This window comes from Aspergillus brunneoviolaceus, assembly GCF_003184695.1.
Source record: "Aspergillus brunneoviolaceus CBS 621.78 unplaced genomic scaffold BO95scaffold_1, whole genome shotgun sequence".
Classification (NCBI taxonomy): domain Eukaryota; kingdom Fungi; phylum Ascomycota; class Eurotiomycetes; order Eurotiales; family Aspergillaceae; genus Aspergillus; species Aspergillus brunneoviolaceus.
The window spans coordinates 604898-620247 of NW_020290731.1; the positions used below are offsets into that span (position 1 = coordinate 604898).

General features: G+C 52.8%; 6 protein-coding genes across 6 annotated transcripts in view; 3 read left to right on the forward strand and 3 right to left on the reverse strand.

Annotated features, from left to right (window-relative positions):
• Positions 1–2377, reverse strand: part of BO95DRAFT_510046 (uncharacterized protein) — a gene marked incomplete at its 5' end in the record, with an annotated part of 5385 nt that extends 3008 nt beyond the window's left edge. Inside the window, 13 exons of the mRNA XM_025591323.1 lie at positions 224–390; positions 450–530; positions 591–656; positions 713–885; positions 935–1056; positions 1116–1382; positions 1436–1554; positions 1608–1662; positions 1712–1758; positions 1812–2001; positions 2057–2075; positions 2131–2250; positions 2310–2377. Of these exons, the coding sequence (XP_025448051.1) occupies positions 224–390; positions 450–530; positions 591–656; positions 713–885; positions 935–1056; positions 1116–1382; positions 1436–1554; positions 1608–1662; positions 1712–1758; positions 1812–2001; positions 2057–2075; positions 2131–2250; positions 2310–2377 (1494 nt within the window). The remainder of the gene's footprint in view (positions 1–223; positions 391–449; positions 531–590; positions 657–712; positions 886–934; positions 1057–1115; positions 1383–1435; positions 1555–1607; positions 1663–1711; positions 1759–1811; positions 2002–2056; positions 2076–2130; positions 2251–2309) is intronic.
• A 1117-nt stretch (positions 2378–3494) lies between these two features.
• On the forward strand, positions 3495–4622 carry BO95DRAFT_350422 (oxidoreductase, short chain dehydrogenase/reductase family; the record flags this gene model as incomplete). The annotated part of the gene is made up of 4 exons (XM_025582038.1): positions 3495–3967; positions 4061–4172; positions 4245–4358; positions 4422–4622. 4 exons carry the CDS (start codon positions 3495–3497, stop codon positions 4620–4622), a joined length of 900 nt encoding a protein of 299 aa, XP_025448052.1.
• A 563-nt stretch (positions 4623–5185) lies between these two features.
• On the reverse strand, positions 5186–5934 carry BO95DRAFT_5508 (uncharacterized protein). The gene is made up of 2 exons (XM_025592054.1): positions 5419–5934; positions 5186–5359 (listed from the first exon to the last, which is right to left on the reverse strand). The coding sequence occupies exons 1-2, from the start codon at positions 5765–5767 to the stop codon at positions 5238–5240; spliced, it is 471 nt and encodes a 156-aa protein (XP_025448053.1). The 5' UTR covers positions 5768–5934; the 3' UTR covers positions 5186–5237.
• Positions 5935–6858: 924 nt separating this feature from the next.
• BO95DRAFT_437701 (uncharacterized protein) lies at positions 6859–8193 on the forward strand. The gene has a single exon (XM_025585337.1). It carries the CDS (start codon positions 7272–7274, stop codon positions 7911–7913), a length of 642 nt encoding a protein of 213 aa, XP_025448054.1. The 5' UTR covers positions 6859–7271; the 3' UTR covers positions 7914–8193.
• A 389-nt stretch (positions 8194–8582) lies between these two features.
• Positions 8583–9342, reverse strand: BO95DRAFT_437703 (uncharacterized protein). The gene has a single exon (XM_025585338.1). The coding sequence runs from the start codon at positions 9296–9298 to the stop codon at positions 8900–8902; it is 399 nt and encodes a 132-aa protein (XP_025448055.1). The 5' UTR covers positions 9299–9342; the 3' UTR covers positions 8583–8899.
• Positions 9343–13285: 3943 nt separating this feature from the next.
• On the forward strand, positions 13286–15241 carry BO95DRAFT_5543 (uncharacterized protein). The gene is made up of 2 exons (XM_025592055.1): positions 13286–14322; positions 14410–15241. The coding sequence occupies exons 1-2, from the start codon at positions 13503–13505 to the stop codon at positions 14826–14828; spliced, it is 1239 nt and encodes a 412-aa protein (XP_025448056.1). The 5' UTR covers positions 13286–13502; the 3' UTR covers positions 14829–15241.
• The last annotated feature ends 109 nt before the right edge of the window (positions 15242–15350 follow it).

The window sequence follows — 15350 nt, forward strand, 5'->3', positions numbered from 1 at the left end:
GGGGGGGGGGGGGGTTTTCCCGGGGGCCCCGACCGCAACTGCCTGTTTGGGAGGCTCGTCTCCCGGCACCAGGCTTTCAAAACAAAATTGCTTCGTTATCACTGTATATACCGCAGGTACTGGATATCCTGGATATCTCAAGTCTACTTCCATAAGCACTGAACTCTGTACACCACCGACGACAGAGACCTGCCCGTCACTCAACATGTTCAACCATTCCTACCTCCTTGTCTCCAATGCGCTCACTGACATCGCCCACTGCGCCCATCGACGGGTGCCAGTGAAGCTGCACCTTCTCTCCCGTGAAAAGCAAGTCCACTTGTTCCAGCGTGAGGTTGCGTGTCTCGGGATAGAAGAAGTAAATCAAGGGGAGGAAGCAGAAATTAAACACTAGCAAGCCACCGTTAGCTCGGGTTGATATCCCTCTACCTTCAGGGGGCCATTCTTACCAGCAAAGTAGATATACGTGCGATAGCCGATGCTGTCAATACTGACGGGCGTGATTTCCACGACAAGAAAGGTAAAGATCCCTGCAGATGGCAGTCAGCAAATCTCCTCGAATCTTGACCTTCACCCATCGTGATACGTACAATTGGTGGCAGTAGCCAATGCAGCAGCACGGCTTCGGATCGCCAGCGGGGCATATTCAGCGGGCACTGCGCGCAATCGGTCAGTGAAGCTTCGTCTCCGGAGGATGTGGGAGCCAGCTTACATAGCCACGGAATAGCCAGCAGGCCAACGGCGAAGAAGAAATTGAAGAGGAACAGCATCACGGTGGCCACGATACCAGCCGCATGGCCGCCATCGTACACAGTGCCAGCCAAGATAGCCATGCAGCCACATTGTCCCGCCGCCGCGAAGAGCATGAGTTTCCGACGACCCAGCCTGCGCAAATTAGCAGCTGAGCGGGTGAGCTTGAGAGCAAGAACTGTACCTATCAATAGTCCAGACGGGAACAAAGGTAGAGACAAAGTAGGCTACCCCGTTAAAGCCCGCCATCAGTAGGGCCAAGTTGTGGCTCATACCAACCGAGTTCTCGAAGATCACCGTGTTGTACTGCGTTCCGTCAGCAAGACATAATCAATTTAGTTTCAAGGGTAGAGTAGTGGTCTCACATAAGTGATCAAATTGACTCCCGACATCTGCTGCATGAACTGTCCCCCCATTCCCAGAAGCGTGCGGTAGAAGAACTTCTGAGGCCCGTTGCTGAAGATCATGCCGAAGGATCCTTCCTGGGATGCTGCCTGTTCCTCTGCAATAGCACGAGAGATCTCTGCTACCTCCGTGGTGACGATGGTGTCAGACTCAGAAATTTGGTCTGCGTTAGGCTGAACAGCCCAGATAATGTGTTGCGCTTCGTCGCGTTGGCCGTGGGAAATAAGCTTTCCTGTGTTAGCTCCCAAGTCCCAAAGCCCCTCGGGACAGCAAAACTCACCCAACGAGGCGACTCGGGCAAGGCAATCACCCCTAGAAGTGTGATGATGGCAAAAAGAATCTGCAGCGCGATAGGAAACCGGAATTGAGCTTCGTTGTCGACATAACTCATTCCATAATCTGAGCCCTTTTAGTATGTGTGGCGGGGCTGGGGAAGCAGTAGATAGACTAACCAACCCAGTAGGCTGTCATGACACCGAAGATGTTGATCGTGAGCTCGATCGCCAGCTATACGAGGTCAGCACCGACCATCGATGTTGTCAGCGAAGTCACATACCCCTTTTCCTCGACTGGATGCTTTGCTCAATTCCGAATGCCACACCGCTACTCCAATCAGCCTGCATCCTAGGGGGACGGTAGTCTGAGGACAGACGTACGGATTGTACTGGTATTGAGACCATTGCCGACGCCGGCCACGATCCGACCCACAATCAACTGCGGGATGCCATACGCACTGCACTGAATCGCCGCCCCGATACTGAGAATGATGCAACCTGCAATGATACACATCCGACGGCCAATCTTCTCACCCGCGAACAGAGCAATCAGGGCACCCAAGAAGCAGCCCTACTCCATAGTCAATTGGTGTGTCATTAGCGAAATCGAAGTGCCATCAACCTACGATCTCATAGATAGCAACCCTAGCCCCAGTTAGCTCGCTGCACACAACACTTCCGCAGATCTGAACCGACTTACACCGTGCCTTGCAGTGAAGAACTGCCATGTCCTGCGGAGGTCGTGTCAATCTCCGGGAATGTCCGCGTGAATGCAGTACCGGTCAAAAGACCTGACATAACACCTTGATCATATCCGAATCTAAGCCTTCAAGTCAGTCTTGGTCTGATAAAGATGGACGAATGCATTGGATGACTCACAGAAGGAAACCACTTCCTGCAGTGGCAGTAATAGCCAGCGACAGTGGCTTACCAGTGAGAACAGTCATGTCTTTCCGTAAAGATGTTTGAATTGTGCTTAAGGAACAAGGCTAGCAAACTAGGGCTGGCTCGCATTGACTCCGATCTATTTGGGGCTCCATCTACTTTTATAGAGCTGGGCTGGAGTAGGGTTAAAATCGCCGAAAGACGGCAGAAGGACGGGATAATAGGACGTCATTTTCATGGGGTGGTTTCTGCGGGGACGGACACGAGGAACCCGGGGTTGTGTTTTTGGGAAGCGGAGAACAACCGAAACCCTCTTTCCAAGGAATTATGGTCAAAGACGGAACCATAGCTTCCTTTGAAACTTCATGGTTGGATCCATGGTTATTCATGCTCCCAGAAACCACGTTTGTAGCGGTTCAACAGTTTGACGCCTTTTGGTTGTATCGCAAGTCAATATAGTGAGAACGTTGGCCTGGTCATCAAAGTCTGCATGCTCATAAGCATTGTCCCGAATGTTGCGCACCTCCATTCTGCACGACATCATCTGATTCATGCGACTATTCAACCTCCGCTTCATGAATTAGGCTGAGTGGGTTTCTGGCTTAGGGCATCACCAAGTTTGCGCTCGTATATTCCCCAGTTTGGTAAGCTTTGGCGCCTCGGCACGACCCACAGTGGGATGAGCCGAAGGGAATCGGCAAAGCCACGAGTTCATCATCCCGGACTTTCCCCTTCAGGAAAGCTTTAGCACCACCCGTCCTAGTGGCCGGTTACCCTCCCGCCCGCGTACTACAGTTGACTACATACCGGCAAGCTAACTACCCGTGGATGGTCTAATCTGTGTCTGTTACCTGTGTGGTGGCTACTGCACATACACCAACTCATCACAGGCCAGGTCATGAACAGCGGCGCTATACCATCATAGATCAGTGGAGCAGATAGCATAGCGATGAGAACGGTCCCAGCGCGAAACGCATGCTAGAAACGTTCCAACAGGATGTCTGTCCCACAACAAGTTTCCTCCTACTTATGTTAAGCATAAGCGCAGTCCACTCACCAACTGCACACTCCTCATATAACCGTAGTTTCTCCACGATAGCCCTCATTTAAATTCCCCCTCCCCCATACTCACCTAACCACCTCGCCTGCACCTAAAGTCCTCTCGCACAAGTTCTCACCATGTCCCCTTCCATCACCGACAACACCACACCCGAGGTCGCCCTCGAGCACACCACCCCTGCCGTCGCCGCCTCAATCCAGCCGCCGGTTATCGGGCGCACCAACGACCTCTTCTCGCTCGGCAATCGCACGGTCGCGATCACCGGCGGCGGCCGGGGACTGGGGATTGTGCTGGCCGGAGCCATCATCGAAGCCGGCGGCGACGTCGTGTGCCTGGATCTTCTCCCCGCGCCCAGCGCCGAGGAATGGGCCTCGGTCCAGAAACTGGCCAGCGCGCGGCGCCTCCACGCATCCTATATCTCGTGCGACATCACCGACGAGGCCTCCACGAGCCAGATCCTCGAGCAGATCGCCGCCGAGGCGTTGGGCCGCGATATGCCCCTGCGGGGACTCATCACCTGCGCCGGGATCCAGCAGATGGTGCCCGCGTTGGAGTACCCCGTTGACATGTGGAGGAAGATGTTGGACGTTAAGTAAAAGCTTCCACCACCACCACCACCACCACCAAGGCCACGGTTCCTGTGGGAGGATGTGATGTGTGAAATCTAACAAGAACCGGTATTCAGCGTGATTGGCACCTTCATCCCCGCCAAGCATTGTGCTCGCATCTTCAAGGAACAGAACACCCCCGCCAGCATTGTGATGATTGCTTCGATGTCTGGGCAGATTGCCAACCGAGTAAGAGACTCCCTTTTTTCCATTCCATCGACTGTGACAGAAGAAAAGCTAACAGGGCGGTCGCACACACAGGGTCTCACCTGCACAGCATACAATTCGTCCAAGGCGGCCGTCCACCAGATGTGTCGCTCTGTAGCACAGGAATGGGGACAAGATGGCATTCGCGTTAACACCTTATCCGCCGGAGTCGGTTTGCTCTTATATCCTCATGTGTCCAGCGATGACTGCTAACCATTGATTCAAATGCAGTATATTCGCACCGCCATGACGGATGCCTTGCTCGCAGAGAAGCCGGAGGTGGAGGAAACCTGGATGCGGGGTGCGCTGCTGGGCCGCCTGGGCGTGCCTGAGGACTTCAAGGCGCCCACGGTGTACATGCTGGCCGATGGCAGCGGATTTATGACGGGAGCGGACTTGAGGGTAGATGGGGGCCATTGTGCTTCGGCTTGATTGCGGGATTTATTCTGATAGATGGCGTTCAGGTTGATTGGGGAATGCATATCATTTAACTTCATAGGTTGTTTATCCGCGGTGGTCAATCATGGCCGTAGAGCGGCAGGAGCCAGAATTCTAAGGTGTCCAAAACGTCGAAATCATTGATCTGACTTTAGAAAGTCTCGACGTTCAAGGAAAGCCCTGGGTCCCACGGCCACAGTTCGGTTCAATTGCATGAAGAAAGTCGTATTCTTGATGTGCCCTGTGCTTATGACCTCTGGGTCTACGTTAACGGTCCCAAGGGCGAGTCGCTGTAACAAATGTCACTGTACGCAGAATTCCATTAGGCGATACGCCAAAGGATTATGACCGGAAAGGGTATGACGGGTTGGGTGCATGACTGTGGCACGCAGATAATGTCGCTTTCGGGGGAGTCAAGTGGTCAATATCAATTTCTATCATCTTCCTCAGCTTCCCACACCGAATCAATGCTCCATCGTCTCGAAGAGCCGTTCATGCAATGGTAGTCCATAACACCACTAAGATTGGGTGTCAAATTCTAATGCGGTGAGCTATAATCCTTACTGTCATACGTCCGAAGTGGAATGGTCAGCGCTTTTGACTTCACCATCAACAAGGTCCGGTCTCGAACAATCCATTAGCTTTCGATTCATCATTGTTGAATGTCATGGTAACATGGCAAGCAGTTAATGGCCGAGCTGCATCCCTCAGGCGTAGGCTTGCATCCAACACTGAGTAGAAAGGTTTGTTGGTTGTGGCACCGGAAAAACAAGATGGTGTGAGAAAATACCCAACAACGGTTGACGAGCAGCCAATGGGACAGAACGGTACGAGCACCCCAGTCTATCCTCATGGCTTCCGAGATAGTTAACGAAGATAGATGTCAACTGTTTGATCTCCGATGCGACCCTTCCTGTGCCAATGTGTGTCTCAATGTTTACCTTCTCTGCGGCATGGTGTGATGAAGATTGGATATCATGATAGACCCACCAGCAAAAGCCAGTCTGCAAGAAGAGCGGGGATTCACATACTTGAGCAGGGACACGTCTCCAGAAGGTCGAGCACTCTTGCACATAGAGGGGTGGACGGAAGGCCCATGCGAGTCTGAGCACGGTGCTGGTCACAGACCCCGCGCGCATAGTCCGTCATGCCATGACAACGGAGTGACTGACATTACCTTGATATCAATCCTTGACCAATCGTCGTTCAATTCGCTGAAGAGGTATGGATGCATGAGGATGCAATGCTGGCGCCAACCCGGCAGAGTTGAGATGAAGATAAAGTATGAAAACAAGCCGTGTGGAAGTCTGGGGAGATCCAGCCGCCAAACTAGATTGACAATAGAATTGAAAGCTCCCCGCAGGAAACTTTCCAGAGAGCCAGATCGTGTGGGTTCCCTGTACATCTGATTGACGATTTGCACGATGGAATCCCCGGGCGAGCCGCCACTAGGCAAGACCGGCAGATGTGTGCATTAACGCGGCCGATAACGACAAGGGTCCTGAGTATCTCTGACCTGGGGTGGCTTTCCGAGCAGTCGATTGGATTGGACGTAGTTTGATGAGGAACATGGTGTACATATTGTGTGGTGGTTCAAGGAGAGGTTGAGCTTTAGCGCTGGAAAATAGCGCGCGTTAATCCCTGAGGCAGTCATTATCTCGGCCTTGTTCGTTAGTTTGCAGCATTGCATGTTTGGTCTATTTGAGCGATAGAGACCAGTTTTCAAGCACTTTCGAAGGAGGAATATAAAGAGCATGGTCCCGATGAATGCTTGAGCTTCATTTCATTCGACAGAGCAGCCGACACCTTCTCGTCAATTGTCACACATCTTTGCAGATCAACCGATCTGAACCTGCATTCGAGCGAAACACCGTCTTCCCCTCATTCTCCCGGAAGCCAATCCACACCAGTCAGGTCTGCAGACTGATAATCCATTGCATTGGAGATCACACCTCTTTGCAGCCCGCTTGGGTGAGTTGAAACGTGTGGAGGCGGATAGACGTAGTGTGTGGAAAGGATGATTCGGGGTCCTTCAATGCAGCCGCGCACCTCTCGGGATCAAGCCATTTTAGGTCTAGCGCGTGACACTGACCTTGGATTCGTGACAGACCATCATACTTACATGACATGCGTCTTGTTCTTTTACCGTCCTAATACCCGTACGGTACGCGAAATCCGTCTGCCTCTCTGGACTGTCGGCGTCAATTCGAGATAAATAATAATCCTCACCCTCCACATCTCGCCCGCCCTCCATCCCTTAATCTCCTCCCCCACCCTCCTTCACTTCTTCTCCTGAAAAAACAGGATATCACGAAAGAAAGTTCCTTTCCGGTCTTTCTCTATTCTTATCACAGCTGCGACGTTCCCGGTTGGATCGCTTCAGTCACCTAGTCCCCGTCTCGCCCACTTCTCCCCCGGGTGTCGGCTGTCCCATACAAGATCGATCTATATACGACACCAGTGGCCCTTGTCTACTGCCACGCACGCACAACGTGACCAAGGTCAGGCGCATCCTTGCCAGAACAAATTGTCATCTGGCTCCCAAAGCCTCCTTTCTTCAGAGACACTTTGAGCACTCTTGTGTCCTACACATTACCTAAACCTCTCAAGACTCCGACACTTCTACCGTACATCATTTCAAAAATGCCGGCGAAGCCAATCCTCCACCCGTTACAGACCCCTCGCACAATGACCTTCCCCTCCGAACTTCAAGCGGACTCAGGAGCCAGTCTGTCCGGAGGAGGAGCAAGGGGCAACAGTGACGACGGCCTGTCGACGCCCATCACCCCACCCGCCGCCTACACCGAATTCCTCAAGGCCCTCACCCCGATCTTCTCCCCCGCCGACGGCAATGGGGCCACCACGCGCTTCGTCTGGGACAAGGCCACGAAGACCCCGACATCGCAGCCGGCCAGTGCGGTCAGCGGCTCTTTCAACTTCTCCGATGCCACCAGACCCGCGACGGCGTCGCTGCCGCCGCCGACGCCTTACGGCACGGTGCCCCCGACCCGGCGGGACATGATGAACCTGCGCCGTCTGCGCATCCCCCCGGCCATACGGTACTCGCCCACATTGGAGACGCCCCGGAGCGCGAACTCGATCTTGTCGCCCTACTCGCCGTCGGATTGGAAGCTGCGGTATTGGGAGGGCCCGCGGAGTGCGACCGCCAGCCGGGTGAGCGTGCGGCATGTGGTCACCCATACCGTGACATATAAGCGAACACAGCTGGAGGATCCGCCCAAGGGGAAGCGGAGAAAGCATAGTGAGGAGAAAGATGAACTGTGAAAGTTTGATTCTATTCAGTTTAAAGCGCTTTTTTCTTGTCTGGGTTAGGTAGCGCTGGGTTTGGCGTTGGGAGTTGGGGAGCGGGTTCATTGTTGGGGAGGATATAACAAATATGATTGAGTCTCTCGAAGACATTTGGAAGTCACTTATACTTTGACTTGAAGTCTGTTTCTCTATTCGATGAACATGAGAACGGGGAATACCCGCAGGAAGCGGCTACGACTGGTTCATTGGCAAACACAAGCAGACTTGACCAATGACGGACGATATGTAAATGGAGTCTAATCTACCACTTTCAGTGACGTCGGCATGAGTGTAAGTTCTTCGCTATAGTCGACCCTCCATCAATTAACACTAGAGCCATCGACACTGTTTCTTACCATCAACTTGGTCTGAGAAAGGTACATAAGGTACAGTACATACTGACCAACTGACCAACTTACAAACCTCCTCCCTGACCAACTCACCCTAAGCTCCATCCATACCACCCAAAACCCACAGACTCAAACCCACAATTGACTTCGGGCCGATACACCACCTTCAGCACCAATCCAGAGCCTCCTGCAAGGCATCTGCGCCGCATGCACACACCTCCCACCCCCCCTCAAGCCTACCGTAGGTACTCTGTATACAATCCGGGCCCCCTCCCAGATCCCAAGAACCTCTCAATCCCATTCTCCCCTCCAGCCATGACCACGTGTTTACCCTAAAGATCCTGCGACGCCAACAATCACCCATCCACAACCCATCTCTACCCACCATCATACAGTACAGAAGGGCATCAGCCCCCTCACCTCCTCCCTCAGCTAGCCTATTCCTGCTCACTGGCCCTTTTCAAGCATAAGCGCGATTTACGAGCTAGATGCCCAACCACGCCGGCGGGACCCAAGCATCCGGAAGCGCGCACTGACTGACGATGTGTCTATGGTAACAGCCTTCTCGCGGCGGTGTGGGCCGTTCACTCGCCCCAACCGTCCTATCCCATCTCAGGGAGATGAGTCGTGACCCGGCCCGGGGCAGTGGTAAAGATGACTATTGGGGGGAGAGAGGGAAGCCTGAGCCGGAAAGGTAATTCCCACTCGGGGAAGACGGGAGTGAAACCTTTTTTTTTCCGGGGGCGCGGTTGTCACTTGTGAGGGGAGGGGGAGTTTGTACTTTGGTTGGGAAGGGATGGGGTGTTGTCCGGGTTGGTTTGAAGATGCAGTAGAGTGAGGACATGACTTGGAGGGGTTAGATTCTGGACGTTGTTGTGTTGGTTGTGAGTCTTTGGGGGGGTTCGATGTGGACAGATGGTTGTGGTTGTCTGACGAGGTAGTAGAGAGGGCTGTTGTGTAGATACTGATGTAGAGGGGTGTATGTATGTATGCTTCCCAGTTGGAAAGCATCGCTATTTACTGAACGACCCGTCTATGTAGGAGAGAGTGTCATCAACAGCATCGATAAAGTCGAAATCCCAAGGGTCAAGAAGAAGAAGAAGAGAAGAGGAGAATCACAACCAAATACATAGTATGCTCTGTGGTGTACGGTAACCAACCCACCGTCAGCGGTAACGGTAAATAACCAATACACTCGATACCAACGCGAGCGCACGGCGGTAACCCTACCCTCCCCATTGGAACCATTTACGCCCAGAGATCGTGAGCAACCCCCCTTCCCCCCCCCCCCCCTTTCTTGTCTGTGGGCTTGCAATTCGACCTTTTAGTAAACTGAGCCACCCTCGAAAAGACTGACATTTACACTCTAACCCGCGTCCAAAGTTCCGGTGATTCGCCCCGTGGGAGCGTCAGGTCGAAGAAGTCTGCCGTGCTAAACGGTCGCCGGTCAACCCTGCCCGTGCCCGGGCACTGCGAGGAGAGCCCTTAGATCAATCTGTGATTTAGCACCTATCGATGGGACCAGGTCATTGGCCAGCAAAGCGCGCTGACTGTTTCATGTTTGCTCGCTGAAGAATTGCGGGCGCAGGCAAGCGGGATTAAGGGGTGGGAGATTTATGTAGTGTGTACTGTACATTAGATTGAGATTGAGCTAGAAATAGAAAAAAAAATACAAGAGTGAGATCTTAGTGATGAGATGGAGATGGCTTCGAGAAAACCTCACCACTTACCCTCCGTGATAGGGCTGGTCTGGTGCCAGGCATTCATTACCTCTACTGATGCGGCTCTTGAGTATCCTCGATGCTCCAGTCTTGTATCCTCAAGCTCAATGCTAGATCGAAGGTTGTTATGAGCAACAGGTATGAGTAGAATAGATACGCGCTTTAATGTGATCTTTTTCACCACGACCTTCAATCCCCTCTAGAACCTCCCACACCCAAATAGACAGTGTGCTAGAAGCTAGCTACGTACTTGGTACTAGCATTCCTCCTCAGCTCCGGCGTAGCAGCCTAGGTAACATCATACCTAGTAGCCTGGCCATGCAGACGAGCCAACCAGTAAGTAAGAAAGTCCCCCTCGGCGCCAAAACCCACCACACGTCATCTAAACTCGGACCCCCACATCGATCCTTATCCCGGCGGAACCAATGGTTCCAGAATCGGGAGGGGGGAAAGCCCGCCGACAGGACCCACCATCGCCCTAAGAAGCCTAGTGCCGGCGCTTAACTGCAGCTGCCACGATGTGGTCCCGGCGAAGTATTGTTGTACCTTCAGGTCAACTACTGTCACTACCACAGGGTGCAACAGCCCTGCTAGTATCGGTGCTTAGTACTAAGGTATACTATATTTAGAGAGACTAGACTACAAAATAGGGCACTATCCCAAGTCCTACCCATAGTGTCGAGAACACAGAAAAGGAAGAGCGAGAAAGAGTGACAGAAAGGAACACAAGATACTTACCAACAACGCCTAACCATGAAAACAAGCTCCCATGCAATTAACCTTTGTGAAGGATTTTCCACCCGCCCCGAAAAAACCACCAGAAAAGAAAAATTCAATGTAGAGACGAAAAATTCGGTTCATCACGCCCATAACGCCTTACAACCCCATAGATTTGCCGCCGTGATCTCAGCCGCTCGCACTTCGCCCCCCACCCCCCTCTTATTCGGAGGGGATCATCGCACGCGTGTCAACCTGTGCCCCTTCCTCTGAAAATTCCTATATACCAGATTCGTGCAGAGAGTTCCTTACGCAACAGGTTTAGCCGTCTGAAGGGAAGGAGGATGGAAGAAAAACCTGTGATGACTTTAGACTGGGATTGATAATTCAGCGGAAATAACCAACTACCTAATCAGCAGCGGCGGGCAGAGGAAAAAGCGGGGCAGGGAGTAAGTAAGTAGGTGGGCAGCGTCTCGCGGTTGGCCCAATCCGGTTGGATTCTTTGGTGTCTTCTCTGCAGGCTGAGGATGGATTGGCTGGCTGACTGATTGATTCACTTGACTATACACGTAACTCGACGGCTGGATGTACAGTATACTACCGTACTGTGCATAGACTTCTGTGCTCTGCAGTGGGAGGGAGGGGCAGCTGTTTTCCTAGTCTGCAGCATAGTCGAACAGTGCAAAGGTCACCAGGTGAGTGGCAGATGTGAGAGCCAGACACACATACACACACACTTCCTTTCCCTCTTGCTGGAAGGGCGGGTCGTGTCCCCAAAAATCCCGGATGTCTGCAGGCTTTCTATTTTCATCACAGGCTAAGGAAGTTATTTTTGGGTGATTGAAGAGACCCTGAAAGAGACACTCTGATTGGGCTAAGCGCAGAAGATGCTATGTATGCGCACTGCTATTCTGGGATGGAGGTGGGGAGAGGAGGGGGGAGATATTTTTGGTAACCGCTCTTATGCTGGCTGCAGTGACGATGGGCCATACAGTGGTTTGCGATCGCTGCATTGGGAGCTTATATCATGAGGTTGGAGCCGGAGATGATGAGAATCATTGATGATGAACGCAGATGCTGGTCCGAGTGTCGTCGTCGACAATGCTGCTTGGATTTACATTGCAACTGACTTGGTCCGAGGTCGAACATCAACAACACACCGGATCAGACTGTCGTCAGTCCTGTCAGTGCATCGAATGAACAACCCCTCCCAATAATAATATTCTCCGGACAATCCCCATGGATTGAATCTTGATTTGACTGGTGGAGCGTGCGTTCGTCAACCAGTCACAGTCCTCGACCTCATCGGGATTTTCGCAAGTCCGTGACGAATGGCTGGGGCTGCCGTGATTCTTAGCTGTCCTTCCAGCCCAGTCGATTCATGCCCCCCCTCATCGATATACCAGCGGTTAGCCAAGTTGATGATGTTGACTTTTGTGATGATGATTGCAGAAATCGAGTGCGTTGACTTTGCCCCTCTCTTTCTTTTGAGCAAGAGTCTACCAATGAACGTAGACGATTCGTCCCCTTTGGTGATACTCACAACGCGAGGGACAATTATAGAACAAATCATGGGCGGCGCGTCCGTTTCTTCGGGCAGTTTAAGCGCACCATTCCCTGCATGATCGCATCTCTTCATCACCCTTGCCCTTCCCTGAAGACTGTCCACCCGCGTATTGCCGCCCAAATGCTCGTCTCATGGCGGCGGTGGTATGGTATTGTTCTGTACATTGGGGGTTGCTTACCATGACCAAAGTTACGGACGTTTTCAGTCCGATGCAAGAGGAGTGATAAGCACACAGAGAAGAGGTGGTTGACCAGCTGTTGGCCAGATGGCTGCTTATAGAGGGAGAGAGCCCTTCTCGCATGAGTATATCATGGAGGGAACATTCCCACAGTGATCCATGACGAACGACACAATGAACCTGACCAAGGATATTGCTGACATGCCTGGCCCGAGTCCTCTTTGTCGCTCCACCATTCGTGGTCTCTTCCAGTGCCCCTCTTCGTTCTCGTCTCTGTCTTTGATCTCTCTTCGTACCTCAAGTGGGGTACATACAGTACTTCCTCGCTCAGCCTCGGGTGGCAGCCACGAGGCCAATCAGGCATCCCTCCAAGCATGAGGCATCACCATGGACTGTTTCTCTTCGACTCTCTTCGACTGGCATGTCTGCTGCCATGATGAAGGGCCTAGCAATCAACAGCAATGCAGTGATCAGGACGGACGTGGCAGAAACAGAACAAGAATGAAGGGGTGGGGAAATAAACATGGAAGAGAGAGAGAGAGAGCGTTGAAGCTGCGGTGTGATGCCAAGGCTGAATCTATAATTAGAAAAGCCCATCAATTTCAGAACCCCTCAAATCAAATCAAATCAAATCAATAATGCAAGTCAATCAATCATTCAATCAACACTACCACCACCACCACCACCACCACCAACGATCTTGACTTTTCTTCCATTTTCTATCCTTAGACTCTCTATTCATCTTCTTTGAGCCTCGTGGACGACAGAGCATCATCATCATCATCATCATCATCATCATCATCAGTCCCACTGATTGACACCAACACGAGGAATCATTCCATTTCGTCTGACCCGTGATCGGCGGTTTCAGTCCCTCCAGCATCTCCATCCCCGTTTCAGATGCCTCGTTCATCTTATCAGCGACAATTCACTGCCCTCGTCCGGTCCGCCTAGAAGGTCCAAACCTTCATCTTCCTCCGCACCATACAACGACCCGAAAGTACAAACAAACACAAAAAGACCCCCAAAGCCATGGCATACTCCCTCCCCACGCCTTTCACCCCCAACAACAGCGAATTCGCTGCCCTCGACCCATCGCGCGTCCCCGATGGCACCATATCCATCACCGCTCTGGCTCGCTTCGAATTCGAAGCCGGCAAGGGCAACGACGGAACCAAGATCCTGATGATCGAGTGGGAAGACGACGATCTCGGCCGAACGGGTCCTTCAACGGATAACAACAACAACACTAAAGGCGGCGGCTCATGGCACGTCGCCTGGGAAGGGAAACAGGCGGTCCTCCCCGCCGACGAGAAGACCAAGGACAACACGCGCCGGTTCTACTTCCTCCTCCCGCCGCACGTCACCATCCCTCCGACCGTGACGCTCTTCTACGAAGCCGCCCCCGCCGATCACGACCAAAATACTGCTGCTGCGGCGGCGGCGGCGACGGGAAAGGCCCCCGAGCCGCTGCATCTGAACCCCTTACCCGCCATCTTCCCGCCGGAGCTGGGGGCGGACGGCCGCTCCGCAGGCAAGAAGGGGGTGCTGCACACCATCTGGGCGAAGAAACGGCTGCAGGTGCTGGACAAGGAGATCCGCGACGAGTGTCTGGCGAATGTCGAGGGGATCGCGCTGCACATGGCCCTGCAGGAGAAGGAGTGGATCGAGACCAACTTCGGGGTCTCGTTGACAGAGCGCAGTCCGCCGGCCAGCCATCCGGATCCGCACTATCCCATGGGTCCGGCGACCCCGGTGTCGCCCAGTACCACAGGCGGGGGGAAGCTGGGGGAGAAGCTCCGGGGGTTGAAGTTGCAGACGGGTGAGAAGGAACTATCGCCGAAGGGAGAGGGTATGTTTTTCTACCTCCTGACTCAACCGTTTTGACCAGGCCCAACTACAAGTCCACAAGCTAACTTCTCACTCACATAACCTACAGGCCACGCCGCCACGGCCCGCCATCTCCTTTCCCCGCAGTCCCCAGACGTCGCCGTCTCCTCCTTCACTTCCTTCCACACTCTTCACAGCAACACCACCACCACCACCACCACCACCAACAACAACAAGAATCAACCAACTCCACCCCCCTCCGACCCGCTCACCCGCCCCATCATCGTCCATTACCCCCCCGAATCCCTCCAAACCCACCAATCCCCCGACAACCACCACCAGCACCACCTACAACAAAACCACCACCACCTCCACCACACAGGCTTCACCTCGATAGGCTCATTGACACACATCCACCCCTCCAGCGCCGAATCCGGCGAGGAACTCTTCGCCAAGGCCCTGAGTCCCCGCACGCCCGACCTGCCCCGGAGTCCATTCTCCTTCAGCCCGGGGACCCTACATATGTGAGATTAGTCCTTTCTCAATATTCTGCATCTGCGACTTGGGTTAGGCTTTGTGTTATTCTCTGGAAGGTTTGTCATCGTCTATAAATAAGCCTAGCATGCATTTACTACATCACCTTCGTTTTTTGGTTTTTGACTCTCTGCATGATGCTGTTGCTGTTGATATATTAGCCACCCTCGCTTCACTTGTGTGTATATGTGTGTGTTTTGTTTGATGTTGCTGGTTTCCTTTTGTTTTTATGATTCCCCCACATATCAAACTTTATAGTCTATTTTATGTGTTTTACCTGTTTTCGTCTTCTTCATGATCTAAGATTCGAAGATGGGGAGGGAATCCCGGTCTCTTCGTTCTTGAATCTGTATATAGATGTTCGTATGAGTATGGCTGTGTGCTTTTCTTGCGCTGTATTGTAGGGGCTTAAGTATGGGGGGAGGGTCCGGTGCAGAGCTTCCATTCCATGGCTAGGGTAAAGCATAGGGAATAGCGGTATCGGCACCAGCATTCTGTTCTCTCAGAGAGTGAGAG